This window comes from Euphorbia lathyris, chromosome 3, assembly GCF_963576675.1.
Source record: "Euphorbia lathyris chromosome 3, ddEupLath1.1, whole genome shotgun sequence".
Lineage (NCBI taxonomy): Eukaryota > Viridiplantae > Streptophyta > Magnoliopsida > Malpighiales > Euphorbiaceae > Euphorbia > Euphorbia lathyris.
In genome coordinates, this window is record NC_088912.1 from 103,243,917 (window position 1) to 103,269,644 (window position 25,728).

Consider the following 25,728-nt stretch of genomic DNA (forward strand, 5'->3'; position numbering starts at 1 on the left):
GTATATTTTCTAGGGTTTATGGTTTATGAATTGGAGTCTAAAATTTTTAAACTATGGTATAAAATTATAATATATAAAGAACAATGACATATTAAGAATTAAGTTTGGTGATATGACTTAGTTGTAATTTTGTATTTAATTATGATATTCGTGTATTTGAAAAAGGATTAACATCTTTCAACGGTTTGCGGGTCGGATCTACCCAGGCGGCCATTAAAGCAAAGGGTTGATGACAAAAACGGCACCGTTGCACAGGGGGTGAGAGTTGAGTTGAGTTGAGCTAGTGAGCTGCACAGCAGGCTTGCTTGCTTCTCGTCTTCCTCGCGGCGGTTTTTCAGTGAATGAGCAGAGACAGTTTTGTTGAAGCAGACATTATGTATTCAAATTCGGATTACAGTAATGGTCACCACGACCAGCAGCCACGGGTTGGAACGACTCAACGGGAACGTGTCAGAAGAGGACCTCGTGGTAGCCGCTCAAGGGATGGGTTTAGGGTTTCTGCGGAACAGCAGCGGCAGAGTGAGCAGGAAATCGCGCCTTGTACTGATTTTGACATGGCGTATTTTCATTCTTATGCTCATGTTGGCATTCACGAAGAAATGATCAAGGTATACATGGTTCTATTGCTTTTGACTAGGCATTGTAGCTTCTTCTTCTTCCTGTTTAGTTTTTGTTTTTTTTTAACTGGAGAATTTGGAATTTGGTAGTTAATAGTATAAGAAGTAGGCCTTGTCCTATCTGGTCTTGCTGTTCGTGTGGTATTATCAAGAACTGTGACTTTTTAAAGAGATACTTGTATTGTACTTGAGAGACTAGGAGGACGAGATAGAATGCAGAAGACGAGGGCTGAATTTATGTCTATTTTGTAAACTTTGAGAAGATTTTCAGCTGACAGGTTTCTTTTCTTTTCCTTTTTTTGGTAAATTGTGGTGGAAAATTTTAGTCTTTGGGTAGCTAATATCATAGTCACAGATATCCTGAAAATAAGACATTAGGAGTGGAAACTAATTCATGGCTCCTAACAGGAATGTCCATACCAAAAGAGAAGACATCTAGCTGGGAGAGAGATATAGGGTAACCATGGATGAAAATTCACAGAAACTAGGATTTATACTTATTAAATGAGAAGGAAAGAATCTGAGAATGATCTAAGAAAGAAGGAAATGGAAATCTTATTGATTGAATGAACACAATACAAAAGATAAAAAAGTACAGGTGACTGTTCAGCTTATATAGAAACTAATCCTACAGTTCGTTCCCTCTAACGGACTAGCTTCCTAACTTAGCCTAACAGCTTAATACAGATTACAAAATAACCCCAAACTCCTAATAATACTTGTTCAATTTCCTATTTGCATCTCAGATCAGAGTAGAATATTAGGATATTGTGGACCCCATTGCTATTTTTCATCATCCTTTTGCACATTATTATGGAATTTGTTTTAATTTTATACTACCATATGGACTAAATTCGGTATATCTGCTTTTATTTGATCTGCACAGGATCGAGTGCGCACAGAGACTTATAGAACCGCAATTATGCAGCATCAGAGTTATATTGAAGGCAAAGTAATATCACAGTTTCAATCTTTTAGTTAGAAAATGCTCGGCATTCTTCTCTCTCTCTTTTCCGACATTATTAACCTGTTTTTGGATCTGCACAAATGCTATGCTACTAGGTTTATAATATGATAGATTGCTTCTATATATAATTCCTAAGGCTCAAAAGTTTGAATAGGATTATGATGTCACATATTCCATGACTTCATGTAATATATACATCCTTTTATGATGTCAAAAGACCATCATAACTGTTATTTGTTTCCGTTGTTGGATATCGATTCTCTGCTGAGTTCTAACTTCTAAGCAATGGCTACGCAAGTAATGTTTTATGTTGATTGATTTTCTTGCTCACATATGTACATGTTTCCAGGTTGTTGTGGATGTTGGCTGTGGCACAGGAATTCTTTCCATATTTTGTGCTCAAGCTGGTGCAAAACGGGTAAGATATCCTTGGAGCTGATATGCATAGAAGGTTATACATTTTATCATATAAGAAATTGGAAGTCCAGGGATCCTACGGGCTACGAGAGCATGGTTCATCACCATTAGCAATGGGGTTTAGAATTAGACCACCTAATGTGGGTCAATCACCATCAAAATGACCTAAGCCATTTGGTTGACCTTTTCATATATTTAACTTATATATCCCATAAGTTTTCCATGTGGGACACTTTCACTTTTCATTTTCCAATGCTCTCCTTCTAGTGAATTTATGGTCATCTCACATCATTAGCCATTTGACACTTGCATCTGTATGATAGTCCATCCATCAATATCTTGGTTAGCTTATTTCTAACTAGCATAGTAGACTGTCTCTTTCTCCAGTCCAAACATCCACTGAAACTCTCATGATTATTGCAGGCTGTTAAAGAATGTTAGAACCTGGAATCCAGTGGGCCCTTGAATTGTTTTGGGCTTAAAATTGGACACTTGAATTTGGGTTAACCCATATCAGAATGGCTCAAGTTTGATTTGGCCTTCTTGAATTTCCTAAGCCATTTTGATTTGGTTGCTGATCTTTTTATTTCTAACTTATACGTGCCATAGTTATTTCATGCAGGACTTTTGTCCTTTTTCTTTTCTTGACAGATTCAAGAAATTTTGTTTTTCATGTTGTCAACCTTAGAGGACAATAACTATTCTAGTGTATCTGTAATTGTTCAAAGAAAAAGAAACTTTGTCTTCAGTCTGTAAGGAGCATCCTAGTGCTTAGTTAAAACTTACAGATCCTAGATTTGAACTCCTATTTGGTTTAATTGGGTGGTGCGGAGGGGAGGGCTGCCCTTTATTTTGAAGTCCAAGATTTCCAATTGAAATTAAAAGGGAAAGGTGAAGAATTTGGGGGTTAAGTAAGAACTTCTGATACGTGTTCCAAAATTGTATAATTGTTTTTCATCTTATTGTTATTCATTCTTAGTCTAACTTAAATTACCAAATGCTTGAAATATTTTTAATCTGCATGCACATAGTACCTGAAATGATATTGTCTGGCCAGGTATATGCGGTGGATGCAAGTGACATTGCGGTTCAGGTAAAGAATTATTGCAGTTCTCCACTCGTTTTATTGTTTTGCTCAAGATGAGTGATGAACATTGATTTTATGTTTTCATGTAAAATGGGAACTAAGCAACTGATTTTCATACACAATCTCAATACTGTTAAGGAATGATGAAACAGTTATGGTGTTATGTGAATCAGAAAGGAGAAAAAAGGATAATAATACATTTTACCATATTATTGGATGATTTGCCTACATTTTATGATCTATGACTCGAAATATGTGAGTTGTCCCTTTTGCTTATAGAAAAAGATTATGTATTTTTTTTCATTGTTTTCTCTGTTTTTGCAAAACGGGCTGATAGTTCAACATTTTTGGAATGATATAAATAGTTTGTTCTTGAAACATTCTATTAAGGCCTTGTATGCAATGTGACGGCACAAGTTACTGATTTCAGTCGTTGGACATTGTGTATTTTTTTTCTTAATATTATAAATCATGTTCACTGATAATCTTGTGACCTCTTGTGCTGTTGTGTTTTTGAACTTTAGTTCTTTTAATTTTTGTAAGTCTCATGACTTGTAAAGGAAATCAAGGTGAAATTGGGTTTGATTGATCTTGAAATTTGTTTAAGCAGGCAAATGAAGTTGTGAAGGCGAATAATTTATCGGACAAGGTCATTGTATTACATGGACGAGTTGAGGTAGGCTTCATATAGTGGCAGATATGAATCATTTGGTTCCATGCAAATAAACGGGCTTCCAGGCTGTTGGTTCCTCTAAGTTCCAGTAATCTTAATTCATTTGGGTTGTCATTAGTCACATTACACTTATGCCTCCATAAACCAGCTGAATCACTAAAGGGTATTATTTTGCAGGATGTTGAAATTGACGAGGAAGTTGACGTTATCATTTCAGAGTGGATGGGCTACATGCTCTTGTATGAGGTGATAATCAAAATGGCATTGTATATGTCATCTATAATTTATTATTTTCAATTATACATATCTGCTAAAATGGAAGACTAGAATGTCATTATAATGTCTAACATTTTGATGAAGAAAAATGTCTCTCAATTCCCTTCTTCTCCCCAAAAGAAAGTAAATGAAGAAATGTTTTTGAAGGATTTTTCTCTTTTCTAAACTGTAGAGTATGCTTGGAAGTGTTATAATTGCCAGGGACAAGTGGTTAAAACCTGGAGGCATTATTCTTCCATCAAATGCATCAGTAAGTTATCTCTCTTGCTTTGGTATTCTCCAGCATTGTTAACATGCAAACTTTTATTTCTGATGGAACCTCAAACACAAATAAACCAAACAGAAAATGGAAAAGAAGATTAGAACAATAGCTATGCAAGCACAGCTCCAAGAAGAAACCTCCCTCTCTCTTAGCATCTGCCAAGAGCCTGACAAAAATGGAAGCAGTCCTTTCCAAAAAAAAAAAAAACCCTTCCTCTCTCTGCTCTGCCTATTTATCTAACCAGCTGCACAAGCACTGTTTCCCACACATTACCCAGCTCTCCAATGGATCATTACCTTTCTCTTTCCAAGAATAAACATTCCACACCTTAGGGCCATGGATGAGATGGTCCAAAATCTGCCCCTCCTTAGTAATGGGCTCTCCTTTATCACTTACAGTCCTCTGCTTCTACTATATAATGCGTAGATGGTCAGACTAGTTTTTCTAATGCAAGAGTAATTTGTTATTTAGCTGAATAATCTGCTGAAGCACACATGGAAGGAATCTGATTCCGATCTTTTTAGATTTGGACTCCAACACTAAGGCCTTGTTTGATAGCCCTTTTAATGACTTAAATTAAAATGTTAAACACTTATTTAATTTAAGTGCGTTTGATAACAATTATTTCTCCACCACTTAAATTAGTAAATTAAGTTAAAAATCACTTATTTTGATAAGTCAAAATATTTAACTTAACATTTTAAATTAAACATTATCAACTAATATTTTTATAACAATTATATCATTTAATATTCTCAATACTTATAATATTCAGCACTTAATTTTCAGTTTTATCAAACAACACCTTACTTTAGGATGATGATGTCCTACAATTACTCTATGCAGTTGTACATGGCACCTGTGACGCATCCTGATAGATACACTGAAAGCATTGACTTTTGGCGAAATGTTTATGGAATTGATAGTGAGTATCAACATGTATGAGAATCTTCAAATTAGGAAACTAGGTTACATTTTATTTTTTTCATGTGGACTTGAGATGCGACTAGGAATTTTGTCTTCATTATCTTGGGTCAGTGTCCGCCATGATGCCATTGGCAAAGCAGTGTGCGTTTGAGGAGCCATCTGTGGAAACAATATCTGGCGAGAATGTCTTGACATGGCCACATGTGGTGAGTCTCCTAATCTTGATCTCTAGTTTTTGGTTTCTTGTGATTTATGTTCTGGCTGTATGTTGATAGTCTCCCAAAATGCCCATCTCCACACTTTTGTATACATTTGCATGAATGAAATAGAGAGAGAGAGAGAGAGCAGTATGTTGATAGAATATACAAAATCCTTCATTGTTAGTTCTCATCTTATGTATAAACATCAGTAATTTCTTCACCGAACATGCTTATACATCTTAGTTCCCTCACAAGCTGTTGTTTTAGCTTTGCTGCAATTCTCTGGGAGATTTAAGATAATGTTTGAATATAAAGCTCTAATAAATCAAGTTATTAGAGTTTTGTATGCATATCTCTCTGCATCAAAAATTCTTTCTCTTGGATTACTATATTTTCTTTGGAGTAAATTTTCATGCATAAATAGTTCCATTACTCGAGTCAGAAGTGTTCCCATTTTGGGACAACTCCTGGAAATTAAGACTTAATGTTTGAATTTTTTGTGTTCTGGTGATTCCTAAGTGAGCTATATCAATACATATCTGTAACACTGCAAATTAGTTTGTATTTGCTAGACATAATAATATAATAATATATAATCAGCATCCTATGCATTTAATCGCAAGAAAGAAATAACTTGTAAGGGTCTTCTGCATTCAAATGTTAAACAAATTGTTATGATCTGTAGTCCTGGTTTGAAATTTTGTTACTGTTACAGGTTAAGCTTGTGGACTGCTATACAATTCAACTACAAGAGCTGGAATCTGTCTCAACAAGATTTAAGTTCCTGTCTATGATGAGAGGTTGTTTTTCTTCTCTCACTCTTAAATATGCCACATCCCCATCTGAAGAATATAGTCACATCCCACAATGCTTCAATGTAGGTCTCATATTATTTTCTGATAGTTTTTCACCAAAAGAAAGTGTGAACCAAAAATATACAAGTAAATGTGGGATATGGATATCTAACAGTTAAACTCTAGTTTTCTGTTCTAACTTAATGTATAATAATCTGAAAAATAGGTGACGCTACCATGGTACTGTATAACGCTTGAAGCATAACCTTCTACTTGTGTTGCAGGGATACTCCTCTTTAATACCGCTTCTGCCTTTAGTGTCCGTTTTTGTTTGAAGGCTATTTTATTAGGGTCTGTGTCCGTGTCCGTGCAACATAGTATTGCTATTTTTCTATTCTGGTTCTTTTACCTGCTGTTTTCTATGCACGTGTGTTATGAACCTTGGCGTAGGATCTAGTCACAGGTCTAGACACAAGAATTCTCCTTTGGCTCTATGGTGAACTGATAAAAGGCAGACTCGTTCTTGACAGAGCCCCCTCTTTAAGACTGAATTTTGATAGAATGAAAATTGATATCTTATTGAGTATAAAAGCCTTTATTTATAGGCTGCAGATACAAGAGGATTCTAGATCCTAAATTATAGGGATAATTATATCAGCCCTTAAATTATAGGAATCAAGACTAGCAATTAAAGGAAACAAAATAAAGTCTGAAATAACAAAAGGAAACAAATATAAATTCTGGAATAGGAAAGCTGGCAAGTAATTAGGCTGAAAATTTCTTCTTTCTTTTGGTAATGCCTTCCAATAAATAAAGGCATGTATCCATGTGGTCTTATGTTTTTATAAATTCCAGCTCCATTACATGGGTTTGCATTTTGGTTTGATGTTGAATTCCTGGGGCCTGCGACGGTTCCTGTTCCAAGCGATCCTCCAATAGATGGGAATCACAATAAGAAAAGGATGAACCCCAATGATGCACTTGTCCTTTCCACTGCACCTGAGGATCCACCAACACACTGGCAACAGGTATTGTAAATTCATGTCCTGTCCACTTGAATTATTTTCATCCATCATCCTAATGCTATCGCATTTCATATTCCGGTGTATGGTTTACATTATTTCAAATAAATTTTTATGATTGTACTGAAATGCATTTTGTTGACATGGTTCCTGGAACCATGCTCAGAGGATGTTCGACATTAGGAATGAGTATGGTCCTGTTCTGTACTGAAAGTATTTCTGGAACTTGACCCCACTGCTAGCCAGTTCTAGAAGCTTCTAACTAGAACCAAACTGAAATAAAATGTACAGACAATCACTGAAGTTTGAAGTTTGTTTCACAAAGGTCACCGATCTTCATTTTCTTTCAATAAAATCACTAAACTTCACATTTGAATTCTGACCAATTTGTACATGAACGCTCACCAGAATATTGATGTAGCACAAAAGATAATTGACGATAAGGCAACTAAGAGCCACGTTGGACATGCTTGACTTTTACTGTTGACGTGGCAAACAAGTGGTAACCACGTGGGCACTTCCTAAGCCTCAGCAAAAAATACTTCCTTGTTCAACATGGCGCTTAGCATATAGTTAACTGTCTTGTGTGGCATGTCAACATTTCGATGAGTTTTTATACACAAAATGACTTTATTGAAATCAGATGTGAAGTTCAATTTATTAAAAGAAAATGGCACTTAGTTAGCATATAGTTACCTTTTTTTTTATATGTGCTGACTATGGACTGTATACCGAATAGGCATGTCGAATGGAGGCTTTATTTGCCACAAAGTAATTTGGGGTAAAATACATCTATGGCTCCTGAACTATAACACTACTAACATTATTGCCTCCAAACTTTATTTCAGACATAAAAATGAAATTCACATTATTGTAACATTAAAGTTTAAATCAAAGAAAACCCGATGAAGAATTAACGAAATGATGACCTGGAAAAAGGGTATTTGAACATAATTTATGGTGACGGATAAAAAAAGTCAACCCAACTCATCATTTTGTTAATTTTTGTAAATGGATTTTCTTTTTATTTGGATTTAATGTTACAATAATTTAAAGTTCAAGGATTTTTACTGTCACGGAATGAAGTTTAGGAGACATAATAGTAGACCTATAATTCAAGGGCATGGATGTAAATAATTTGTGTGATACCAAGTTGCTAGTTGGTTAAGGACTTTCTATGATGAAAAGGTAGTATATGTAGTTGCAGACAGTCATCTAAATTACCTTTTGCAGACAGTCATCTATTTTTATGATCCGATAGACGTGGAGCAAGATCAACTCATTGAGGGTTCAGTGACACTAGCTCAAAGCAAAGAAAACCGGAGATTCATGAACATTCACCTCGAGTACACGTAAGTAATGTAATTTGTTTAATCTAATAGGTTCAATCTTCCTCCATGGTAAAAGGGGATTTAGTTTATATGTTTAGGCAAAACGCATAATTAAGACCCTGAACTTTTACGGTTTTAAGAATTAAGCTCCTAATCATTTATTTTTCCAGATTAAGCCCCTAAACTTTCACGGTTTTAAGAATTAAGAAGCCCCTGATTTTAAATTTTCACACATTGGGCTCCTCACTAATGGGCTTTGTTAGCGAAGTCGCCAGTGACGAGCTTAATGTGTGAAAATTAAAGATAAGGGCTTAATCCTTAATACCGTAACAGTTTAGGGGTTCAATCATGCGTTTTGCCATTTGTTTACTTAACCATCTTATATTTGTTTACTTCATCATCTTATCATTTTCAAAGAAAATAAATAATTAATTCTCAGTTTTTTCTAAATTTTTAATACATACATGTTCAACGACTGAATACCCGAAGATGATTTTATGTTTCTAACTTTGAACAATGCCAAAAAGGACTAGTGAAGTATAAAAAAAGGGCGGCCCGGTGCACTATGCCTCCCCGTTAAGCGAGGGTCCGGGGAGGGGTCCCACCACAAGGGTGTACTGGGGCAAGCCTTCCCCTACCAATTTTTTTGGCAAGAGGCCACTCCTAAGACTCGAACCCGTGACCTCTCGGTCACACGACAACAACGTTTACCATTGCGCCAAGGCTCACCCTCGGACTAGTGAAGTATACATATATAAATTTGGTTATACTAACCTATGTTGCACGGAAACAGAATCTGAAACGAAAACCGACACTGGGAAACATTAATTGTAAAACATATAGCTAGGAAATGGTAATGGAAAAGAAACTAAAACCAAACTCGGAAATGCTAATGAAGAGCAGTTTCCATGTTCTTTTATTTATTATTATGGGCAAAAAGTATATTTAAGCCCTCGATCTTTAATTTTTCTTGATTAACCACTTGATCTTAAATTTCCATACACATTGAACCCTTCATCAATGGCTTAACAAATGGTTCCATTAGTGAGAGGTTCAATATGTGTAAAACTTAAACATCCGGGCTTAATCATGCGTTTTGACTAAATTTTATATCCATTGTTGATCATTTCTCTGATGTTTGCTCTTGCAGCTCCGGTGGCCGGTCTTTTGTAAAAGAGACTGTAATGAGGTGATCCCCGTTAAGAATCAGTTCCGGCTTTCACAAGATTGAACAATTAGTTCCATGATTGTCAAGCTTTGCAAAGCAATTCACCTCCATGGCTGCAAACTTCGGCTCCACAGGCAAAGCTTCTAAGCTAACCAGTTTCTTGGATTTCACTAATCTTTACCTTCTTAAGATTAAAACTATTATAAATTACAGACAGTAATCAAGTTAGGAAAAATAGATTTTAACCCAACTAGGGACCCTAATGAATACTACAACTAGTTTGTGTCTCAATTGTTATATTTGTTTGTTGTTGATGCCATTTTTGTAGGGTCTAAGTCTAACTAATTGGATTGGTTAGTATGTTGCTAGAATTTGAAGTATATGCAGTTTTAGGTACTTATGTTTTCCAAAGAATTCTACTATTTATAATTAGGCTTCAAGCACTGTTTAGCCACCCCCGACCAATTATTTAGTCACGTTTGGTTCCTGAACTATCCCAATTTGTGAAATATTACTCAATTTGGATGGGGATTTGATACACATGGTGATATTTTGACACGTGACATGTCTTAAAGCTTTTTGACACAGATTTTCTAATATGAATATAATTAATTAGATTAAAGAATAAAAGGAAAAAGTAAAAAAAAAATGTGTACATTAAATCTATTAAGTCCAAGTGTTAAAATATAGTCACATGTCAATGGAATAACATTTCTGTTAAGTCTTCATTCAAATTGGTTGAAATTTCACCAATTGAGATAGGTTATGAGTTAAATATGACTAATCGTGGTTAAATGACAAAATTTTAGATAGTTTGAGCCCAAATAGTGGTTTACATCTTATAATTATTCTACAAAAGATTGACACCTTAGTTTAGCTGAAGATTTTTTTGGAATAAAGATAATTACATTTTGTACAAATTTAGAGAGCTAACTAAATATTTTATAGAAATTGAGGGGGTTATTAGAATACTTTAAGGGCTCGTTTGGTAAGATGTAATGAGCTTTGTAATGGAATGCCCATTACATTGAAAGGTCATTACCATGTTTGGTTGCACTTTAAAATTTTGTTGTAATGGAATGAGAAATCCATAGATTAAATTTTGTTTAACAACTATTGTAATCCCCATTACATAAACAAATGGATTGAATTTTCATTACATCCAACAAGTAATCCTAATTTCTATCTTTAAAGTTCCATCTAACCTCTCATTTGTCAAATCTCACTTCTGATCATTTTCAAAAACGCAAAAACTAGAAAACTAGAAAACCTAAAAACGAAAAAAAGCAAAAAAAAAAAAAATGAAAAATAAGAAAATGAGAAAATAGAAAAAAACGGTGAAAATGGAAAACGAAAAACGAGAAAAATGTAAAAAAAAATACTATGAAAACACGGAAAATTATATACTAATTTCACAATTTTCATGTTTTTTTTTGTTGATTTTAATTATGTAAATAAAATTTTGCGATTAAATTTAACTAAGCAAACATAAGTAATGTAATGCTAATTATATTTCATCATTTTTTTAACCAAACATGGTAATGGAATCACCATTCCATTCCATTCCATTACAACTTTGATTACATTACATTGCATTACGTCATACCAAACGCACCCTAAAAGTTTAGGGGTAATCAAACTTTTTGCACAAGGCAAATGATGTATTAAAACCTATATAAAAATAAGTGAGCTGCTATTTACCGCAATATTTTTTCCACCTACCGCACTTTTTTGACAATTTTGCCCTTCTCATAATTTAAACTCAAAAAATCAAAACTCTTAAATCCCCTCTAGCTTTTTGGATTTTCAAAAAACCCGACCTAAAACGACATGCCGCCAAAGGCATGAGCGGGTAAAGGCTTCATGAATGCTCCCGTAAGGTTTTTTTTAAAAAACTTACTCCGAAATCACGGGTTCCGCCTCCGAAACGGAGGCGGAATCCGTATGAATTTAGCCTAAATGGACGGGACGTGCCGTTTCCACCACGGGTGGAATGGACGAACTGCCCGTTCCACCCGTGGTGGAAATGGCACGCGCCGTTCGTTCCACCGTACGGTGGAACGAACGGCATGCTCGTTCCACCATACGGTGGAACGGGAGCGCCGTTCGTTCCACCGTACGGTGGAACGGTGCGCGCTGCCCGTTTAGGCCAAATCCATTTTAAAAAAAATTCAAAAAGAGAGAAAAAAAAGTTTTGGTTTTTGAGAAAAAATTATGAGAGGAGCATAAATGTCAAAAAGAGTGCGGTAGGTGGAAAAAATATTGCGGTAAATAGCATTACCCAAAAATAATCATGTTACAGAGAACAATAATATATAAAGAAAGATAAACGGTCGGTCAAATTTGTTGCTAAAGATATTGAGGAAATTTATTTTATTTTATTGTATAAAATAGTTTAATTTTAGGCTTAATGATATTTACGCATAAAATTTAGTTTTTACATAGAAAATTTAGTTTAACTTTAGAGCGTAATGTAAATTTAATAAGTTTTATATATCTGTATCTTAAACTTTTAAAATAATTTATAATTTATCTATAGTTGACTTTAAAAATTTATTACACACTTATAGTTGACTCATTCGGATTTTTTGCATATAAAATCGTCAATCTATCAACTTTGACAAATGACGTGCATGTGCGTGTTATAGAAAAAAAGAAAAGCGTGTGAGTTCGTTATATATGCCACCTGATCTGTCAAGATGATATATCAACAATTTTATATACAGAAGGTCCGAATGAACTCACTATAAATATGTGATAGGTTTTTAAAGCCAACTATACGTGTGTGATAGATTTCTAAAAAACTACAAGTGTGTGAAGGTTATTCTAAAAAAGTTCAGGATACTAATAAGCAAAACGTGTCAAATTTAAGGATATAAATATGCATTAAGCTTTAATTTTACTATCTTTTTTAAGGCTTAACACATCATTTGCCTACTGAACTTGTCTAAAAAGTTTGATTGGTTCCCTAAACTTTCGCAGTGCCCTTATAGTTCCCTCAACTTGCATAAAGTGTCCAGTTAGTTCAATGCGGAAGTTGTATTGCATACGTCTTAAAAAAATGAAATGACTAGGGTCGGGATATACAATTCTAATATTAGAGAATATAAGTTTTACAATTGAGCAAGTAAGAACTTCATCTTTAATCTATTCTGTGAATTATCTAATAACATTCTAATGTGCGTGCAACACATCTTTCGTATGTAGCTTACTTTTTTTTGTAACCGATTGATTAATTGATTACATTTTATGTAAGTTCAGAGAGCTAACTGAATATTTTATACAAGTTGAAGAGGCTATCGAAATACTTTAAAAGTTCAAGATGTCAATCAAACTTGTTGAACAAAGTCAAAGGGCAAAATGATATATTAAACACTTTTTAAAATACCAACACAAAGTGATTATATGTTTTTTTGAAAAATAGTAAAATATAGCTAGAATTTCTATAATAGGGTCAAAAATTGAGTTATATTCTACTATGAGGACAAATTAAAAATTTCACATAATTTTAAAAACAAATTTAACAATTATCTTTAAAAAAACTTAATACAGCTATCCCTAACTTATCTAAAAATGTTGAACTTATATAGTATTTCATTAGTAAATTTGTTTAAAATGGGATGATTAAGGCAAAAAGCATGAGTTATCAGTTTTAAAAACCTAAGAATTTTAGACTCTCTCGCTTTTACCGAGCCCCAGCCGCCGCTATCCAAACTCTTCTCCAACCTCACCTTCATCTCCACTGAAACAATGGAATCCTTGATTGATATGAGTGCCCACATTACCTTAGAAGAGGAATCTGCCACGGGTCTCATCCTCCAACCAGACGACGTCGCGACACAACCCAAACCAAAAACATGGAGCTTGATTGGTTCCTTCCTCACGGATCGCCCGGTGAAAATCATGTTCATCTGTCGGGATAGCTCGGGGTCATTTGATGCGGCTGGAAATGGGTTGTTACGCTGCCGACTTGATCTGTTCCTCGTCGAAGCCCTCTCCTTCCGCGGGGCATTGAGCTGGTTGAAGACAAAGGGATGGACTGGTGATAGCTCCCATTTGTATAGGATTTTTAGGATCATTTTAGCTCGTTTTTGCGTTATTTCCTTTTAATTTTATTATCGTTTTGTTATCTTTTAGTTAAAATTAGTAATTTTCGTTATTTTTGGCATTTTCTGTGTTTTCAGGTGTTTTTAGGCCTATTTGAGCATTTCCGAACTAGACCCAAGCCTATTGGAGCATTTCCGGATTATTCAGGGACCATCAGAGCACTTTTGGGATTCATTAGGGACCGTTAGAGCACTTTTCGGAAGTCCATGGACTTAAACGAATAAAAACCGGAGCAAAATCGCCCCATTTAGGACCTGTCTCGTCGAGACAATACCTGTATCGTCGAGACAGGCCCTCGTCTCGTCGAGACACTCTTTGTCTCGACGAGACGAGGCGGGAAAAGGCGCACCAACGCCTTCCCCCTTGCTGAAATGTGCGGATCGAACCCTAAAGCCCATTAAAAAACACTTTGTAAATGTCCTTTTTACCCTTGAGGCATTAGGGTTTCCTCCCTAACTATATAAAAAGGGAGCTAATCCTAATCCTTGGAGGGGGGGGGGGGGGGGGGGGGATTAGCCATTCAATAAATCAGAGAGCCGCTAGGGCTTTCTCTCCTCCACTATGTAGGTTTATATTTTCGTTTAGATTAGATTTCCTGCTTTCTAGATTAGGTTTATTTCTGTTTTGTCTTTTCTTATTGAAGAACAATTGATGGGAGAAGCTCCTCATCTTCTATTTTTCAGAATCGACAACCGGGTTTTGGATTTCTATCTCTCCCTCTTATCTTTTCCTTTTATATTTAATTGAAGCTTTATTCATTATTCATATATGCCTATTGCTCTGATTGGTTTGTCTATGAACTGATCTCAATCCAATTTGGGATGATGATGAAATTGATTGTATGAATATGTATGATTATGGATCTAGGGCATTTTGATTGATCAGTTTATGCATGCCTAATGCCTAGATGATGTTAGGAACATGATTTATGCTAAAATGAACATTGATAATGATCAACTAGCCTGTTTATGTATATAATGTGCTTAATGCCTATGACACTGACATTAAATAGGATTATAGATAGATAAGAACCTGACCATGGAATTATCTATACCGAATCTGTGTAAACCTGACCTCGCTAGAGACCACTAGAGTGCGGCTTCGTGGATGGGCTACGGCTTTAGCCTTAGTTGCCAAAGAACCTAATGCTTTGCATGACTTAGGGTATATGCCTAATCAAGCCGTCACCCCGAATGCATGTGAATAGGATAGACGAATACTGATCACATTTGTCTTTCACTTAGGGCAATTACCGTCAATCACTGGTAGAACATAAATCCGAACTCCCTCAACCCATACATAGGATTTAATCAAAGGATTCCTCAGCCTAGATTATGCCATCCATTAATTCACCTTCTACCCTGTCAATTGTTCACTTTATTTTGTTATCTTTATAGCTTTAATTCATTTAATTAGTTATCAAAAACCCAAATCTTTATCCAACCCTCTAAAACAATTAGATCATTCTAGGTAGATTTACTAGTTGTAATAAATAGTCTTTGTGGTTCGATCTCGTGCTTAGCACAATATTACTTGTTGCGACAGGATACACTTGTCCTATTAAATGTCATATACTTTACGAGCATCAACTGGTGATGTGTTGGAGTCGGATCCACAATTGTTAGTGTATGCCCTTAAGCGAGAAAGGTCATTTGCTGCAGTTGGAAACAGGCTGTTACGCTGCCGACTTGATCCGTTCCTCGTCGAAGCCCTCTCCTTCCGCGAGGCACTGAGCTGGTTGGAGACAAAGGGATGGACTGGTGCTGTGTTGGAGTCGGATTCACAATTGTTAGTGTATGCCCTTAAACGAGAAACTAACGGCAATTCGGCTTTAGATTTGATTATCGACGACTGCAAATCCTTATTACAGGATATAGCAGCTTCTTCTACCTGTTTTGTTCATAGATCATCGAATTTTGTAGTCCATGCTCTTGTTCGGGTAACAGTTTCTAGCACTGATCGTGGGGTGTGGATAAATGAGCCACCTCTTTTCGTTTGTAATGCTTTAATTACCAATTAATGAATTAATCTTTTCTCTAAAAAAAGGCCAAAAAGCATCATTAGATCTCTGATCTTTTATTTTTTGATTTTTTAATTTTTTGATATTTTATTTGGATACATTAAGCTTCTCATCGTCTATTTTTTTTTTATCTTATTAAGCTTTTGATGACTAAACTAGTAAGTTGTGAACATCTAATTATGTTAAAAATACGTTATTAACTTCATCTGTATTTGAAATTATTAAAGAAATTACTTTTTACAGTTTGAAGTAAGGTTTTTACAATTTTTCTATAGCCGTATTACACATCTAAAACGGCTTCAAACAGTGAAAAAAATACAAATTTCGAATGGAATGAATAACAATATGTTAACCGAATTTTATATTTAAAATTACTTTTTTTTGGCCATCAAGGGCTTAACCAAAAATAAATGATTAGATGCTTAATGTATTCAAATAAAAGATAAATGGCTTAATGAACCAAAAAATGAAAGATCAGGAATCTAATGATGTTTTCTGCCTTATAAAAACGTCTTTTATGTGTAAAACAAAAACTTAATTTGTTTCAAAGACTTAAAACAATTAAGCATTTATTTTTAAAATTTTGAATTTTTTTACGAATTTAGATAAATTGTAATGTATGTCACTTTAAACAAGTTTATAGGACACATGGAACACTGTAAGCAAGTTCAGAAAGTCTATAAACTACTTTAAACAGATTTAGGTAGCTAATAGGTTATTTTAAATAAACTAGAAGAACGAACGAGACATCATATATGTTTAGAGGGTCAATTGAGCTATCTAGATAAATTGAGGAGCTTTTGATATATTAACCTAAAAAAAGTCAAACAAATGTTTATTATGTTTTCGAAAGTCCACAAATTCTAAAATCCCTCCATCTCTACTTTCTCCATTTTTGCTGTAATTTCACGTGCAATACTTACGTGTCAGATATTGAGATCTGTTATCTGTATTCTGTTTTAACAAAAATTATTGGGTTTTATTTTATTTTATTTTTTTAATACAATCATTGAATTTTTTCATAAAAAATAAAAATAAAATATTAAATTATACATTTAATTTCAACAAAACAATCTTAGTCAATTTGCCTACAAACGGTGACTGGGCTTTTTTGCGTTTTGTCAAGAAAATGTATGAGGTTTTTCTTTTTACTAAAAATAAAGATTTTAATCAGCATTGACCATATTAAAATTGAAAAATTAAAAAAATGATGATATTTTAAGTAATTTTAATTCTTCAATTTTTTAATTTTAAGGTCATTTAAGTGTTATTTGGTAATGAGAAAGAAAAAACTTCGAAAATGATGATTTTGAAAAGTAACAAATTTAGTTTCATAGTAATGTGGTACTAAACAATATTGATTCTTTTTTTTTTGTCATTCAAATCAGCTTATGGTACTATCATCAATGATTGCAAGTGGTTTTTAAATTATTTCTCTGATGTTAGAGTCAGTTTTGTTGGGCGTTCAGCGAATGTCGTTGCTCATGAGCTAGCTAGAGTAGCGCTTTCTTTGTCTGATGCCATGGAATGGACGAATAGTCCACCTTCCGTTATTTGTAATGCTTTGTTTACTGATTCGGTTTAATATATCTCATTTGGTTTAAAAAAAAACAATATTGATTTTTAGAATTTTTCATTTTAAAGTCGTAAATGATCATTTTTATAGTATTATACTAAAAGATCATCGTTTTGCTTAGTAAGAGCTAAGCCTCAACAAGAGAGCACTGCCCAACTCTTTCATAATCGTTCGAAGAAGAAGAAAAAACTCGTCGTTTGGATAGTTTTTTTCAGGCACCAGATTGAGAATACGTGAAAACAACATGAGTTTTTTTAGACTTTTACTCTTAAATTAACAAACACTAACAAACAACAACTACTACTAGCTAATAGTTGAACAAAACAATTCTAAATTAGAGTTGCAAATGGGACGAGAATTCCTCGTTCTCGTGTGGATTCACTCCGTCGGGAATGGGAAATTCCCAAGGGGATGTTAATTCTTTTATCCTCCGTAAGCAGGGATAGGAATAAGTATCCTCAGCCCATGGAGATCCCCATACTCGTCCCTTGATACGTCCCATGGGATATGAGGATCTTCGCGGGAGAGGACACGTGTCCCCTTTTAAAATTCAGGAACGGAGATAGATAATTCCCAACGGAAATTGGAAATGTAATCGTGCCGCCTCGCCCACTTTACATCCTACCCTAAATTAGGATTGTAATCGAGTCGAGTCGAGCTGAGCTTTGGCTTGTTCAGGCTCGGTTCCTTAAAAAATTGACGAGCTCGAACTCAACATTCAGCTCGTGAGCAGTTCACGAGCTGTTCGTGAACTTGTTAACGAGCTTTGCTCGCGAGCAGTTCATTAATTCAGTTCATGAACTTCGCTCGTGAACAACTTATTATTTAAAATATTTTTAACACAAAACTACGTAGTTTTGAAATCTAGAAACCTAAAGCTTACACAAAACTATGATGTTTTGCATTTCCCCCTTTATAGAAATATTATTATTAAAAACTCAATCGAACCAAGCATACTCACAAGTTATATCGAGATTTTCTCATAATTTTGTTTATGAACCTATAATCCAGTATACTAACTAGCTTTCGAATCGAATTTTACCATACTCAAACTCGGCTCCTTTACAAATCAAACCAAACACTGAACCGTTTATGAACGGATCGGCTCATTTACGACCCCCTAAATTGAAAACCTTAAGAATAAATAAAAAATAAAAAAAGATTTCAAGTTTTGCTCCGACCTGGATTGACGGCAAAATATCGTGGTGAAGATATTATGTTAGTTGAAATGTATATCATCTCATCATACTACTCTCGCATTAACTGTTTAGACTTCATCATCTGATTCTCTCTTCTCTCCTTCTTCCTCAACTTCCAAACCCTAATGCGACTCCTTTCTTCCCCAATTCGCCATTTCCACCTCCCACTCTTTTCATAGCTCTTCCAATTCTCTACATTATTCACATTCACATTCCGATTCCCATTTCTGTTTCTTTTTTCCACTCTCCTCACTCACCAAATCTCGATATTCACCATCAACTGCGGCTCTCGGCAAGAACAGCGACAACGGTTAGAGGAAAAGTTGTTGTTAAGATCGATCCAATTTGCTGTTCTCCGATCTTCTTTCTCGGAATCGCGTATCTATTGAATTGAGGAAAAGTTGCGCTTCTATTTTGGCCCCGCTGTACTTCCGTTGCTTTGGAAGCTGTTCCTATATATCTATATCCTCTTTCGCTGCTACGGAATTACGAAAGCAGAATTTACTCCCAATCGGTGGATATATCTATGTAAGTAATGAATTCGGAAGTCGGAATTCGAAGTTCGGTACAGTTCTCCATTCAGTTCTCTCTTAATTGTTTGTTTGTTGTGAAGTTAGGAATCAGAACGTTGACTTTGATTTTTCTTCTTCCTTTTTTTTAGTGTGTTCTTGCGGAGTTACTACCAATTCGGAGGTGACGGCGCGTGTGTACACGCTGCGGTGGCGACAGTCTGCGCATCAAGAGCAGCAGTCGATTATTTGTTTGTAAGTGGAAATGGAGATGCTTATATTTAAAATTTTCTTCAAATTAGATGAGCAAGGAGAACAGGATTTGATTGTGAATTGAGCATAAAATATGTAGTGAAGGATATTATAGACAAGTTCAGTAATCAGTTGAGATGCATATGTTTTGGGCACTTAAATTTGAAGTGTTCAGATTTATTCTCTGCAGCTTCTATTGGGATATAATGGATCTTTGATAGGCAAGATCTGGCTAGTTTGCATGACAACTTTGATTTTAATGCGTTTCATGTTTTGGAAACCGAAACTCTCAGAAACTGTGTGGAACATTTAGGGTCATGTTTCCGTAATTTGAAAAATTTGGTACTCCTTTTTTAGGGTGTAATGTGTTTTCAGAAGTACATCAATGTCAATCACATGTTCAACAAATCCTTATATTTTCTAGATCATATTCTACAAGCTTTTAGAATGAAAAAATCTCATTTTCCTGTCAATTATGTTGACTTGTGTACAATTTTTTCTTATTTGATTGTGAATAGAGCATAGGGTGTGACAAAAATATACTGAGGATCTTATAGACAAGTTCAGTAATTAGTTGAGATGCATATGTTCTGGGTGCTTAAATTTAAAGGGTTCAGATCTATTCTCTGCAACTTGTATTAGGATATAATGGATCTTTGATGGGCAAGATCTGGCTAGTTTACACGAAAATTTTGATTTTAATGTGTTTCATGTTTTGGAAACCGAAACTCTCAAAAATTGTGTGGAACATTTAGGGTCATGTTTCCATAATTTGAAAATTTTGATACTCGTTTTTTAGGGTGTAATGTGGTTTCAAAAGTACATCAATGTGAATCACATGTTCAACAAATCCTTATATTTTCTAGATCATATTCTGTAAGCTTTCAGAATGAAAAAATCTCATTTTTCTGTCTATTATGTGACTTGTATCTGCTCCTGTTTCGATGTAAAATAGATTAGTACAAGATGGAGTATGATTTAGATGGGATTATTTGTTTTTTTTATTGAAGGCTCATTGTTTAGAGAATCATGTAGACAGTTTGAGTTTTGCAAATGGGTGTAACATATTGATTGTTCAAAATAATAAACAAAAAAGATGTTAACATGTTGATTGTTCTGCTGTATCAGTGTGTGCACTGGTAAATTTTGCCTACTGATGGCAAGATATTTCTGTTTGATGGACAAATCCCAAATTTTAGCTCGGATCAAAGATACAGTTACATTTTCAATATTTCACTTTTAGAATTCTTTAAGGTGCTTTGATTTATTCCTAATTAGACTGAGGATCTAATTGCAATAATACATATTCTGACTTTAAATACATGCTTAGGACATTTGATTCTTATATGTTGTTGCTTGCTATGTGCCAAGTAGAAAGCATAGATTTCCATTGTTTATGAAGGTTAGTAATAGACTTGAAATTAGGGGTGTCAAAATAGGTTGTCAAAGTCGTAATCGTGTTATGTAATATATATGTTCCACCCTATTATGTATGATATATATTCAACAAAAATGATAATGGTGTCAAACGGGTTGTGTTAGGCAGGTGTCTCTAAGTCTCTCTGTCGTGTTGTCGTGTCAGAAATTGACAAACCTACTTGAAATGAAAACCTACAATTCTATAAAATCAGTTACATTTTTATCCTGCAGTTTGAAGTGTCTTTAAGTACTGGACTCTCCAAATACTGCATGGTCATTAAGTTCCATGTGATCAAAACCGTTTTAAAAGATAGAAAAAGTATTTTAATTAGTTGTCAAAGAAAGGTTTGAGATCTCTGCCACCTCTCTTCTTGGAATTTGCACTACACAATTAAAAGACATAATATTAATATGGTATAATACCCCTTTAGCTCCCTAAACTAAGGCTTTAAAGTCAATTAGCACCTTAAACTATGAAAATCATCAATCAGGTTGCTGAACTAACCAAAAATCATCAATTGAGGCCTCATTGAAAATCATTGCTGAATAGTTTCAAACCCTCTTCCCCAAACCCATTTTGAACCAACACAGAGATTATTACAATCTACATCAAATAGTCACTTTTGATTTTATGATAGAATGGGGACTTAATTGATGATTTTTGCTTAGTTCAGGGACTTGATCGATGATTTTTACAGTTTAAGGTCCTAATTGACTTTGAAGCTTTAGTCTGGGGACCGAATGAGTGTAATGCCTATTAATATTAAACATAATATTAATTAATTAATAACTTAATATTAACCAATTTGCACCATGCCTGACTCATCGTCTTCTTCTTCAAATTTCAATGTCTCTTCTGTCTCTCTCTCTTCTCCTTGTTGCCGGTGATTTCACTGGTGAGATCATCGACAACGACGACCGCAAACAAGCAATAAACTCGTCTCAATTCGGCCGGCGTTTTCACCCTCTCTATTATGTCGAGCAAAGAACTGAAAATCCCCAAACCTAAAAAACTAAATCCCTAATGTAATGAAGTCTGAAGCCCTCTCTCGATCTCTCCTCAAATCCAATTAGGCTGTTAATCTTGCTGTTGCTGGTCCTCTCTTTCCCGTCCGGCCGTCTCCTCTCCTCTCCGTCCATTCCGTCGTCCTCCTTCAACATCTTCTATTCTGCTATCTCCGACAACTTCTGTTCTGCTGCTATCTTGAACGAAGACTGGAACGGAGGTTGAATTGAAGCGTTTTCTGCTGCTCTTCTCATAGGTATGCTAATTAGGACTCACTTCATTTTTCAATTCTTTTTGGAATGTGCAATTTTATTGGGTCTGACTGAGCATTCTGGTTAGGTTAGATAAAAATTTCTTCTTTAGGTTCAAATTCTGTCCTGAAGAGAGAGAGAGAGAAACGAGTACATAAGAAACAGTATCTACCTACATTGATTCTCTTATAAGTGGCTTTAAATTTTTTGACAGAGGAATTAGGAATGGAATTCAATGAAATATATTTTTGTTGAACATGCTAGTATCAGTCCCTGAAACTAATTGGAATAATAATAATTTGAAGCATGATCATGGTAAGAATGAGCCATTGTCTTTAGATTCCTTTGATGTTCTTTTAGTAGAGCTTTTGGTTTAGTTGTAAGCTTTGCTTATTAATATAATGTCAATTAGTAATTTTTAATATAAATTAAGTGTTCTGTTCCACGTATTGATGAGGAAATTTATTTTTTGTATTTAAGTCTCATTCTCCAACTTTTTTCATTTAAAAATGATTTTTAATCCTTGAATTAGTTGTTTTGTTCTGGGTATTGCAGCAAAATTTTGTATGATTGCGCAAGTTCATTGACCATGCCTTGCAAGTTATTCTGTTTTTTCACAATGGTATAAGTTACGAATTTGTTTTCTTGTGTTTTTGCTATATTTTCTCTCAGGTCGGATCACAAAGATTTCGTGAGAACCATGTAACTGCTACAGATGTTAAGAGATAAGAGAAAGTGACGCAGAGACTTTTAATGAACCAACTGCAAATATGCCAAATAGAAGTACTAAGGACTTAAAGTTCCCAAAACGTTACGTGATTGTTATTTTAACCTTTATCTGCACATGTGTCTGCTATATAGAACGAGTCGGTTTCTCTATTGCTTACACTGCTGCAGCTGATGCTGCTGGAGTAAACCAGTCAAGTAAAGGCACTATACTATCGACATTCTATTACGGTTATGCATGCTCGCAGGTGCCCGGAGGATGGGCAGCCCAAAAAATAGGAGGGCGGAAAGTTCTGCTCCTTTCATTCATTTTATGGTCATCAACTTGCTTTTTGCTTCAACTTGATCCGAATAGAGTTGCAGTCTTGGTAATTGCCCGATTGCTTGTTGGTGTTGCACAAGGGTTCATCTTCCCCTCCATTCACACTGTTTTAGCACAATGGGTCCCACCCCACGAAAGGTCGAGATCCGTATCTCTTACAACTTCTGGAATGTACCTAGGTGCAGCTATGGGAATGCTTGTCCTTCCAAGTCTAGTGAAATTTAAAGGCCCCCAATCTGTGTTTCTGACTGAAGCAGCACTAGGTGCTTTCTGGTCTCTTCTTTGGTTTAAATATGCAAGTGATCCTCCTCGATCTGAGCACCCGAAAGCTGCTGCTGCCGGGTTTGGAGAATCCTTGCTGCCCATCAAAGCCAATCAGAAGGTGAAAGTCGAGAATGGCGGAGGTAGTAGTAGTACTATCAGAACTGCTAAAATCCCATGGAAGAGGATCTTTCTTAGCTTACCGGTTTGGGCAATTGTGGTAAATAATTTCACATTCCATTACGCTTTATACGTGCTGATGAACTGGCTGCCGACTTACTTTGAACTAGGACTCAATCTCAGTCTTCAGGAAATGGGTTCTTCTAAGATGATGCCTTATCTTAACATGTTTGTATTCTCAAATATCGGTGGAGTAGTTGCTGATCACTTGATCACAAAACGACTACTGTCTGTTACTAAAACGCGGAAATTATTAAACACGATAGGGTTCTTGGTTGCATCATTTGCATTGATGGCACTTCCGGTGTTTAGAACTTCCAACGGTGCTGTTTTCTGCTCGTCTCTAGCTCTCGGGTTCTTGGCACTTGGTAGAGCCGGATTTGCTGTGAATCACATGGATATTGCTCCAAGATATGCAGGAATAGTGATGGGTGTTTCCAACACTGCTGGGACATTAGCCGGCATCATTGGAGTCGAACTAACTGGTCAGCTTCTCGAAGCTGCGAAAATGACATATTCTGATCTTTCGAGTCCCGAAAGCTGGAGAGCTGTATTTGTTATACCAGGGTTACTATGCATTCTTAGCACATTCATATTTCTATTTTTCTCCACAGGAGAGAGAATTTTCGACTAGGCGGCCATCATTACAATACATATCAGTTTCTGATTTTAGGACATATTCTGATCTTTCGAGCTGTGTTTTTCATACCAGGGTCGCTATGCATTCTTAGTACATTCATATTTCTATTTTTCTCTACAGGAGAGAGAATTTTCGACTAGGCGGGATCTCCGATCGGAGTGAGTGTTCTGATTATTGTATAGAGTGAATTAGCAGTCAATTTTTTGATTCATCAATGGTGAATTATTTGAAGAGGCCATGTTTCCATTTTTCTTTGAACATTGTAATAGGCAGCAGCTTGTTTTTGGATTATAATGTTGGTATTTTGGCTTAATGCATTCCTATTCCTAGCCCCTGTATTTGTCCTCGATAATGGAACGGACACGTTATTGATATTACTCCGTTAAGTTTTATCAATTGTACATGGAAAGAGAAATCGGAACTTAACGGAATAATAGGAATGACGTGTTCGATCCGTTATCGAGGCCTAAATTGATATCTTTTTTAAACGTTAAGCCTATATTTGTGCTATTTTGTACATGAGTCTAAATTGATTCTTCCCAAAAAAAACTATAGGTCTATTTTGGTACCTTACCCCAAAAAATCAATTTCCTTTCTCTTAAAATGTTCAATTTAACTCTTAAATTTGTTTAAAGTGACCTATTAACCCCCACGCGGCGTAGTAAGAATAGATTTTGGAAAAGTTGAAATACAGTAAAACCTCTATAAATTAATACTCGATAAATTAATAAACTCTTTAAAATAATAATTTCTTCTGGTCCCGACTTGGGCCAGTTCAAAAAATGATCAATTTTAATAAATTAATAAGATAATAATTTTTTGGAACAACCCCTTATAAATACATTGTATTATTACCTCTATAAATTAATAATTTCTCAAATACATATGCAAAATATATATAGATATACATACTTGGGATAATTTAGCAAAATATGAATTTATAGTATTTTGTTTTTTCTTGAAATTTAAATCTAGTTGAATTTCATCTGTAACTATTCTTAGTGCATTCAAAAGTTTCGGTGTATCCTTGTCAAATTTTAACAAAAAATTGTAAAGAGTGGATGATGCTATAATTGTTTCCTTTCTTGTGACTGGTTTTAAAGGTACCAAATCATCTTCAGCTTCATCCTCAATTGAATTTTGCATAACGCTTGATACAATTTCTTCTAAATTTTGGACTTGAGCATTCATTGTTTTTACCTGGATAATCCAATATTTGATTGATATTCATTTAATTGCGGTAACCAAGTTGACCAATCATTCCCTCAAGTTCATGAATGTCTTCTTCCGTGATTGCTTCCTCTAAATTCGTTGTGACATATTCGTCCCCTGTACGAATTTTGCAATGTTTGAAACAATTAACAATTTAAAATTTATTTTTAAAAAATTTAAAATCACTCTATAAATTAATAATTATTAATTTATCGATTAATTAATATCTCTCTAAATTAATAAAAATCTATGGTCCCAACATTATTAATTTATAGAGGTTTTACTGTACGTACAATTTATGCAAATT

At 34.9% G+C, this 25,728-nt stretch overlaps 2 protein-coding genes across 3 annotated transcripts; both read left to right on the forward strand.

Moving 5' to 3' along the window:
- Positions 1 to 239: 239 nt before the first annotated feature.
- On the forward strand, positions 240 to 10,228 carry LOC136224292 (probable protein arginine N-methyltransferase 6). Its single transcript, XM_066012582.1, has 13 exons — positions 240 to 608; positions 1,504 to 1,569; positions 1,934 to 2,002; positions 3,059 to 3,094; positions 3,699 to 3,764; positions 3,939 to 4,007; positions 4,210 to 4,287; positions 5,146 to 5,224; positions 5,338 to 5,432; positions 6,142 to 6,226; positions 7,076 to 7,248; positions 8,476 to 8,594; positions 9,724 to 10,228. The coding sequence occupies exons 1-13, from the start codon at positions 342 to 344 to the stop codon at positions 9,764 to 9,766; spliced, it is 1,245 nt and encodes a 414-aa protein (XP_065868654.1). The 5' UTR covers positions 240 to 341; the 3' UTR covers positions 9,767 to 10,228.
- An 8,407-nt stretch (positions 10,229 to 18,635) lies between these two features.
- Positions 18,636 to 24,522, forward strand: LOC136224246 (probable anion transporter 5). Of its 2 annotated transcripts, XM_066012522.1 has the most exons (3): positions 18,636 to 19,171; positions 19,305 to 19,407; positions 22,753 to 24,522. In XM_066012522.1, exon 3 carries the CDS (start codon positions 22,851 to 22,853, stop codon positions 24,201 to 24,203), a length of 1,353 nt encoding a protein of 450 aa, XP_065868594.1. In that variant the 5' UTR covers positions 18,636 to 19,171; positions 19,305 to 19,407; positions 22,753 to 22,850; the 3' UTR covers positions 24,204 to 24,522. The 2 variants fall into 2 exon arrangements, with proteins under 2 accessions (XP_065868594.1, XP_065868595.1); XM_066012523.1 differs by lacking the exons at positions 18,636 to 19,171; positions 19,305 to 19,407 and adding an exon at positions 19,426 to 22,085.
- Positions 24,523 to 25,728: the final 1,206 nt, after the last annotated feature.